This window comes from Oncorhynchus tshawytscha, linkage group LG15, assembly GCF_018296145.1.
Source record: "Oncorhynchus tshawytscha isolate Ot180627B linkage group LG15, Otsh_v2.0, whole genome shotgun sequence".
NCBI classification, from domain to species: domain Eukaryota; kingdom Metazoa; phylum Chordata; class Actinopteri; order Salmoniformes; family Salmonidae; genus Oncorhynchus; species Oncorhynchus tshawytscha.
In genome coordinates, this window is record NC_056443.1 from 3103475 (window position 1) to 3113260 (window position 9786).

The window sequence follows — 9786 nt, forward strand, 5'->3', positions numbered from 1 at the left end:
TAAAGAAGGACAGTTGTATTGCTTCTTTAATCAGAACAACCGTTTTCAGCTGTGCTAACATAATTGCAAAAGGGTTTTCTAGTGATCAATTAGCCTTTTAAAATGATAAACTTGGATTATTTAACACAACTTGCCATTGGAACACAAGAGTGATGCTTGCTGATAATGGGCCTCTGTACGCAAATGTAGATACTCCATAAAAATCTGCTGTTTCCAGCTGCAATAGTCCTTTACAACATTAACAATGTCTACGCTGTATTTCTGATCAAATTGATGTTATTTTAATGGACAAAAAATGTGCTTTTCTTTCAAAAACAAGGACATTTCTAATTGACCCCGAACTTTTGAACGACAGTGTTTATACATGTCTGTGGCTGTAACAATCCTGTAAAATGTGTGTTTTGCATTGAACATGTATCTCTGTTGTAACCATGTCTCTGTAGGTGAATGCAAGTTTGACTTCCAGGCTTGGGGAGAGTGTGACTTGGTGACAGGGAAGAAGAACCGGACTGGGGTGCTGAAACGCGCTCTCATGGATGCCACCTGTCCTAACACAGTGAGCGCCACCAAGCCCTGCGGCAAGATCCCCAAGACCAAGCTGCAAGGTAGGCTGAGGGGGAGTGTCGGAGAGCTTATAAGCAAAGCCATAGATTTACATATATAGTACCTGTATGTCTTTACCAGTAGTGTATATCCTGAGGGGTTTGAATGGTAAGATAAACCACTGCAAAGGGAACACATGTTTAGTGAATGTTTAACTTACAATACCAGGAAATAGTGTAGGTACCAGTCAATATATTACTAGTCTAAAAATGTATACAGTACCAGTCAAAAGTTTGGACACACCTACTCATTCAAGGGGTTTTCTTTATTTTTTATATTTTCTATATTGTACAATAATAGTTAAGACATCAGCACTATGAAATAACACATATGGAATCATGTAGTAACCATAAAAAGTGTTAAACAAATCTAAATTTATGATATATTTTAGATTCTTCAAAGTAGCCAGCCTTGATGACAGCTTTGCACACTCTTGGCATTCTCTCAACCACCTTTACTTGGAATGCTTTTCCAACAGTCTTGAAGCAGTTCCCACATATGCTGAGCACTTGTTGCCTTCTTTTCCTTCACTCTGCGGTCCAACTCATCCCAAACCATCTCAATTGGGTTGAGGTCGGGTAATTGTGGAGGCCAGGTCATCTGATGCAGCACTCCATCACTCTCCTTCTTGGTCACATAGCCCTTACACAGCCTGGAGGTGTTATTTTACAATGATGGCCTACCGCGGCCAAACCCTCCCCTAACCTGGATAACTCTGAGCTCCGCCCTATGGGACTCCCGATCACGGCCGGATGTGATACAGCCCGGGATCAAACCAGTGTATGTAGTGACGCCTCTTGCACTGCGATGCAGTGCCTTAGACTCTGTGCCACTCGGGAGCCCCTATCCCCTGCAGCCGATGTAACTCTGGGTCTTCCTTTCCTGTTGCGGCCCTCATGAGAGCCAGTTTTATCATAGCGCTTGATGGTTTTTATGTCTGCACTTGAAGAAACTTTCAAAGTTCTTGAAATGTTCCTTATTGACTGACCTTGAAATAATGATGGACTGTCGTTTTTCTTTGCTTATTTGAGCTGTTCTTGCCATAATATGGACTTGGTCTTTTACCAAATAGTGCTATCTTCTGTATACCACCCCTACCGTGTCACAACCCAACAGATTGGCTCAAATGCATTAAGAAGGAAAGAAATTCAGCAAATTCACTTTTTACAAGGCACAACTGTTAATTGAAATGCATTCCAGGTGACTACTGGTTGAGAGAATGCAAAGCTGTCATCAAGGCAAAGGGTGGCTACTTTGAAGAATCTCAAATCTAAAATATATTTTGATTTGTTTAACACTTTTTTGGTTACTACATGATTCCATATGTGTTATTTCATCGTTTTGATGTCTTCGCTATTATTCTACAATGTAGAAAATATTCAAAATAAAGAAAAACCCTTGAATGAGTAGGCGTGTCCAAACTTTTGACTGGCACTGTACATGGTTGGTAGAGGACAAAACACAAAGTTAACGGATCCATTTTAAACACAATAGTCAATACATTGGAGAGTGAATCTCCATAAATGTGCGGAAGCGTTGGAAGATGATATTACTTTCAGGTAATTAAACCGTCAGAAAAGGACCATTTTCACCTGCTCCCTTTATGCTTCATATTTAAAGCACGTTGCCACTTTCAGTCCACTTTTTTCATCCTTTAACCTTGCTATCGTATATTTATTAGCATATTATTTGGCAGTACTTTCACAGCTCACACCGATGACATCCTGCTGAGGACTCCACATCCTCTGAATGATTCATTCTGCGATAGTGCTAGACTTGTCAGAGATTCGTGTTTAATCCAGCTCCACTATGGTGGAATTAGCCCCTTCACTGAGCCTAAAAAGTTCAGTCGGAGTGAGTCTTCAACTCAGGTGAACTAAGGTAAATACAAGTATTGAGCAGTACAAGTATGAACATGTAATGCTGCATTCTCTCAGTAACTGCCAGTAGACATCTAGACTCACCCGTTTAAAGAGGACAATATGAGACGTCAAGAAACATCGATTTTTCTCTTTCAATTATGTAAAGCAGTGAGACTGAGATGGTCACCGAACATGACATAGAGGATTGCAGATTGTGGTTTTAGTTGGCAATTCGCCCAACAGACATTATAGATTTCTAATGTATTTAGTTTTGGTTAATTTCACCTGTCTGATACAATGAACTAGATGAGTATCTTAATAGAATGAAAGTGCATATTCAATATTTAGGTCAGTCACAGTTAGCCCTGTTTGTCTAATGACTTCATTCAATGCGCTGATGAACATTGGCATTCATCATTCATCAAACCGTGTTTAAGATAAAACATTTTTTGCCATTCAGTTTGTTACAGTGAGGGAAAAAAGTATTTGATCCCCTGCTGATTTTGAATGTTTGCCCACTGACAAAAAAATGATCCGTCTATCATTTTAATGGTAGGTTTATTTGAACAGTGAGAGACAGAATAACAACAAAACAATCCAGAAAAACGCATGTCAAAAATGTTAGAAATTGATTTGCATTTTAATGAGGGAAATAAGTATTTGACCCCTCTGCAAAACATGACTTAGTACTTGGTGGAAAAACCCTTGTTGGCAATCACAGCGGTCAGACGTTTCTTGTAGTTGGCCACCAGGTTTGCACACATATCAGGAGGGATTTTGTCCCACTCCTCTTTGCAGATCTTCTCCAAGTCATTAAGGTTTCGAGGCTGATGTTTAGCCACTCAAACCTTCAGCTCCCTCCACAGATTTTCTATGGGATTGAGGTCTGGAGGCTGGCTAGGCCACTCCAGGACCTTAATGTGCTTCTTCTTGAGCCACTCCTTTGTTGCCTTGGCCGTGTGTTTTGGGTCATTTGTCATGCTGGAATACCCATCCACGACCCATTTTCAATGCCCTGGCTGAGGGAAGGAGGTTCTCATCCAAGATTTGATGGTACATGGCCCCGTCCATTGTCCCTTTGATGCGGTGAAGTTGTCCTGTCCCCTTAGCAAAAAAACACCCCCAAAGCATAACCTCTATGTTTGACGGTGGGGATGATGTTCTTGGGGTCATAGGCAGCATTCCTCCTCCTCCAAACACGGCGAGTTGAGTTGATGCCAAAGAGCTCCATTTTGGTCTCATCTGACCACAACACTTTCACCCAGTTGTCACCTGAATCATTCAGATGTTCATTGGCAAACTTCAGACGGGCATGTATATGTGCTTTCTTGAGCAGAGGGACCTTGCCAGCGCTGCAGGATTTCAGTCCTTCACGGAGTAATGTGTCACCAATTGTTTTCTTGGTGACTATGGTCCCGGCTGCCTTGACATCATTGACAAGATCCTCCCTTGTAGTTCTGGGCTGATTCCTCACCGTTCTCATGATCATTGCAACTCCAGGAGGTGAGATCTTGCATGGAGCCCCAGGCCGAGGGAGATTGACAGTTCTCTTGTGTTTCTTCCATTAGCGAATAACTAACTGTTGTCACCTACTCACCAAGCTGCTTGGTGATGATCTTGTAGCCCATTCCAGCCTTGTGTAGGTCTACAATCTTGTCCCTGACATTCTTGGAGAGCTCTTTGGTCTTGGCCATGGTGGAGAGTTTGGAATCTGATTGATTGATTGCTTCTGTGGACAGGTGTTTTTTTATACAGGTAACAAACTGAGATTAGGAGCACTCCCTTTAAGAGTGTGCGCCTAATCTCAGCTCGTTACCTGGATAAAAGACAACTGGGAGCCAAAAATCTTTCTGATTGAGAGGGGGTCAAATACTTAATACTTCCCTCATTAAAAAGCAAATCAATTTATACAATTTTTGACATGCGTTTTTCTGTATTTCTTTGTTGTTATTCTGTCTCTCACTGTTCAAATAAACCTACCATTAAAATTATAGACTGATCATTTCTTTGTCAGTGGGCAAACGTACAAAATCAGCAGGGGATCAAACACTTTTTTCCCTCACTGTATAAGATGTATACCTCATGTACAAACTTGACAAAATGTTCCGAAAGTAAATCAGATGAATGCTTTAGTTCAATGCTCCATCATTAATACAATGACAGAATATTACCAACATATAGAGGCCAACACACAGATTTCCATATATTTTCCCCACATAAAGGCTTTATTAACAACTCCCACTTGTCCGTTATTTATCTGACTCCCACTGTTAAAACCAATCAAGTGAGAGCAGAAGTTGTTAAAAAATAGAATGAATGCTGCATGATGTTGCCAGTAAAGGACTCATGGGGCTAGTGTGTACATTATGTCCAATCTGACTGCGTTTTGAGAAGTAGGCTACTGTGGTGATATGTTGAGAGTGTGAAACTGGAATCAGGGTAGATTTGGCAGCAGCCCTGACAGTAGTCTGCTGTATGAGAGCGTGTGCCAGAACAGAACAGACTCTCCAGGAGCGACTGGACCAGAGCCTCATTGTGTTTCAGGCAGGCAGATAACGGTTAAGACAGTTTTCCTGGTCGAGGACAGATAAAAACACGCAATCCTGTCAATCTGATTGGGATTTTGGGTTCAATTCAAGTTTCCCTCGCATCCTGATAACCTGGGAGTTGGGGAATTCAAAAGGGTAAAAAGCTGGTAAGACAAATCTCACTGTGACGGAAAAAAACATGTCAGATTGACAGTGGAGTGGAACCCCTGGCTTGGGTAATGGTTCTCGGAAAAACTACAATATCGTTCACATAAGCCGAGCAAAGCCTATTTAGGATGTCACATGTAAGGAATCTGATCCAAATTAAAATCATATTTGTGTTGGTGTATTTCTTCGGTGTACATGTATTTCAGTGACAGAAATAGCAAGGTGACACACAGAAATAACATTACTTCTGCAGTGATGAACATTTAATGGTAATTTCTATACAGTGTGTGTGTGTGCGTGCGCGCAAGCACATGTACAGGATTGTATAGCACTGTACCTGTATGGATGATCATATACTCCCAAATGAATCCTGTGTGATGGAGGCCAGTCCTGTTTTAAATCGGGCCTACTTCCCTAGGGAGGGTGAGAACCACAGTATGAAAGAAGGAGGGAGGGATGATGGTGGAGAAGAAGAATGGAGAGAGTTGAAAAGAAAGACCTGCTATCTGAGAGTATGATTTCCCATGTCTGCCATTTGACAGATAAGCCCTGGTAAGCTAAGGGGTTACTGGGAAACAGAGAGGCTGACGATGTTTGTGTGTGCGTGTGTGTATGCGCTTGCCTCTGTGAGTGTGTGTGTGTGTGTTGGAAGGGGATTCCAGGCCAGGCAGAGTCACAGAGGAGGGATCAGAGGACTTGTAATGAACCCCGACTACAGAGCGAGGGACTATCCTACTTCCGGCTGGGGCCACCATATCCACCCAGTCATATGTACAATTCTAAACAGCCACCTTGTCTGCTGCTGCCAGGAGCAATGGAGAAAACATCTGTCAGGCCCATAGTCTTGAGGAGACAATGCAGCGAGGGAGCGATCTGAGATTCAGTGTCAGCTTCTCCCTTGTCTAACCTCAGGTAGAGACGGGCCCCACGGAATGAAATGGAAAGGCTGGAAAACAGAGAGTGACCGAAATGAAGCAGAAATGAAACATTATGAATACCTGTCGAATTCTCCTATTCTCCTCCCTCCTTACCCAGAAGAATGAGCAGGGGAGCCACAGTGGGGAGCGGAGAATGTCAGAGATGATTTAGGGGGAAACAAAAGGCTTTATAGAGATGAAAACCCTGTGGCTGCCGTCAAGGAGTTCTTTTGGGGCCGGCGATGGTTTATCATTCCCCTGAGAAGGGATGTGTCTTCGTGTCTCTGTGTACCAGACAGCCCATTCAGACACTGAATTCAGTTTTATTGCTCTCAGCCTGTTTCATGGCATCCCGGTTCAAAACATAATCTCTCAGAGCCGCTCTGATTATTATGAGTCTGTGTCAAAAGTGAGGTGGCAGAAATGAGAGCGGAGAGAGTACACAGTAATGTGCCTATGCAGCAGAAAGCACTCCGGCATGGTGAGAGCTCCAATCTCACAGACGGGGCTCGCAGAGGGAATATGATTCTCTCTGTCTCCCTAGGGAGCCAAACGTGCTGACAAAGGCAAAGGCAAAAACACAGTTAAACAAATTAAAACTGGCCAAACAAATGGAGCGAGGAGCAATTTTCTGTGTTTTTGTATGAACACCCACATCCCAATCTCCAAACTCACAGAACTCTCTCGGCTTGTCCACAATATGCACTGCAGAGGAGGGGCCGTGACAATTGCAATACATGTGCTTATGAGAAATGTATAGATCAGATAGCAGGTCCCTGGGGCATTGATGTCAGCATTATATTTTAGGAGGATTCGAGTGACAAACATTATGCATTTTGGTAGCACAGGCAACATCTGGTAGGTTATCACCAATCAGTTAGACACTTGCGATTCATGAGTCATCTCTAGGTCTGTACATTGGCCTGAGGCATATCGACCCTTACAACGGGTTCATTTATACCCACTTATTAATGATTTGGCAATTCTATACAAGCAAGGAATCATTACTTCTGTATTTACCGATGGATTGCATTGTTTGTTTAACAGGGATTAAAGATTAGCATCGGGATGATTTACAATAGTATGCTGATTATCATCACATTCTTCACATTAATGCTCCACTGCTGATCGGATGTTTATAACTTGGCTTGGTACAGTATATGGCTTGGTACTGTATATGACTTGGCTTGGTACTGTACATGACTTGGCTTGGTACAGTATATGACTTGGCTTGGTACTGTATATGACTTGGCTTGGTACTGTACATGACTTGGCTTGGTACAGTATATGATTTGGCTTGGCACTGCATATTGGCTAATGCTGTATTGGTGGTGAATAGATCGATTCATGTGCTGTAAATTTAAATCCAGTTTGGATCGTTCTAATATGTTGCAGTGGAGCAGCAACGTACAGTAGTATTGATGGAGTGTTTCAATGTTTTATGTTGAGGACGTTTTTCTCAGATTAGCTGGAGAGGGTGGCAAGGCTTTCATCAACAAACTGACGTGGGAGGACCTTAAATTAGTGGCAGGTGGGAACTTGCTTGAGATCAGGTACAAAACAAACAGGTGTTGATTAGCCAGTTGACATCCTCGTCTGTTACCGCCCACCAACAACATCCCACCCTGTAATCTACAATGATAGGAGCTCCTGGGGGAAACAGACTTTAGATGAGTCCTGCCTTTTCCTTGTTGTTTACTTTCCCCCTCACGCTCTTCTAAATGCAGACAGACATGCAAACAGGCAGACAGGCAGACAGACACACAGACAGATAGGCAGGCAGACAGACAGGAAGGCAGATAGACAAGCAGACGTGCAGACAGACAGATGGATAGATAGATAGATAGCAGAATATATGTATGGAGGGTGGGGTATGTTACTCCTGTTCATCAGACCAGAGACTGGGGTATTGACTGTGGTTCCTGTCATGGCTGTCAGGTACTAAAGCCACTCTTGTGGGACGATGATAAAGCACTTTTCATGTTTGTCCACATGCACAGTAAACCTGCAGTCCTCAGGTCAGCGGTAGGATTAACAACACGACTGACTGCAGGGTAAGTGACAGTATGGATGTAGATTCTAACCTGATGCCCACCTGTTCTTGCAGATGCCAAGAAGCCGAAGCGGGATGGGAAGAAGAGGGAGCGCACTCCGATGGACTAGTGGTGCATCATGGGAATCAGGAAATGGAAGTTGATGCTTATTACTGCCCTATCTCAGCATGGTTCCTATTTGTTTGTCCTGTAGGTTTATAGGGGCCTGTAGCAGCTACACAACAAAGAGTTGGATAGTAGTGATAACATGTATTTCTTTCAAATTTCTCATAGGAAAATCTTGTAGGCGATTTCATACTTTGCGTGAATAATACAAATTAAGCATTTCTTACTAAAATGCTTACCTTATAACATTTTTCAGGGTCATTTTTGGAAAGTCGAAATAAATTGGATTTTTGTTCATATTACATAACATCCTTTTTGTTTGAGGTGACAAAACGATTCTCACTCAAATAAAAAATAATTTCTTGCATGTCTTGATTTAAAGCAGCTTAAAGTTAAAACCTCATGCCTTTACTGGGGTTTTAAAGGTTATTTTGCTGGTACCCTCAACAGCAAAATTGCTAACAACTTTTCTAACAGTTTGAGGGCATACATTAATAAGAAACATAAGTACTCATTGATGTAAAGGAAATTCGTTTTCTAATGTTATCTACAATGAAAGATGTAAACTTTTGTCAACTTTTGTATAAATTAGCTAATGTTCTGTACAGCTGTTAGTGTGTAAGAGCTTGTGTCCAGTATTAGTTCTGGTTCTCCTGCTATTATACCTCACTTTGTAGTTCCCCGCTCTCCAGTTGAACTCGGAGTAAAACTGTTATTGTAGTTTACAACTGGAGTTGACCTGTCCTAATTATCGATTACATTAAAAAACAACAACTTTGAAATGATGTCCAAATATGTGTGATGTTTACTCACCCTGATTGAAGTAATTTCATGTTCATATGAAATTATGGAGGCTTAATATGAAAGCTATTTCCAATTCCGACCTAACAAGTGATCCATTTCTCCACACCACTATCATTTCAATAATCTGGACACAAAATGCCATGATACATTTTTCATACATTTTATTTGAATTGATTTAAAAAATGAATACGCCACCATAAATCCACTGAATATGGTTAATATTTTACAGCTTCATAAGTGAGTGAGTGGCCAGTGATATTAACACTCAGCTTCATTATCCAGAACTATTAAACAATCAACTAATGGCGCAAAGGAAATCATTAACATTACTGTACATTAGGGGTGAGGGAGTATCATATTAGGACAAGGTAGGGTGAGAAGGGAAGGGAACATTCAGATAGCTATTAAACACGTGTAGACTTATGTACATTCCAACTGTACCTCATCCAAATGACATATAATGTATACTATAGAGATATATACAATTCAAATAATACGTTTTAAACAGACAATATATCGACCGTATTAGGAGCCATGAGGCACAGCGGATGAGAGCACAATGATTCGATTTACATACTGACGCAAATGAAAAATTAACACCATGTACACTCGTAAGAAAAAAAAGGTGCTATCTGGAACCTTAAAGGGTTCTTCGGCTGTCCCCATAGGAGAACCCTTTTAAGAACTATTTTTGGTTCCAAGTAGAAACCTTTTAGTTCCAAGACAGAGCCCTTTTGAGTTTCAT

At 41.6% G+C, this 9786-nt stretch overlaps 1 protein-coding gene across 1 annotated transcript in view; it reads left to right on the plus strand.

Annotated features, from left to right (window-relative positions):
- LOC112264577 (pleiotrophin-A-like) overlaps positions 1-9022 on the plus strand; it is a 45331-nt gene extending 36309 nt beyond the window's left edge. The window contains exons 4-5 of the mRNA XM_024441273.2: positions 444-605; positions 8186-9022. Coding sequence (XP_024297041.1) covers positions 444-605; positions 8186-8241 — 218 coding nt within the window. The 3' untranslated portion in view covers positions 8242-9022. The remainder of the gene's footprint in view (positions 1-443; positions 606-8185) is intronic.
- The last annotated feature ends 764 nt before the right edge of the window (positions 9023-9786 follow it).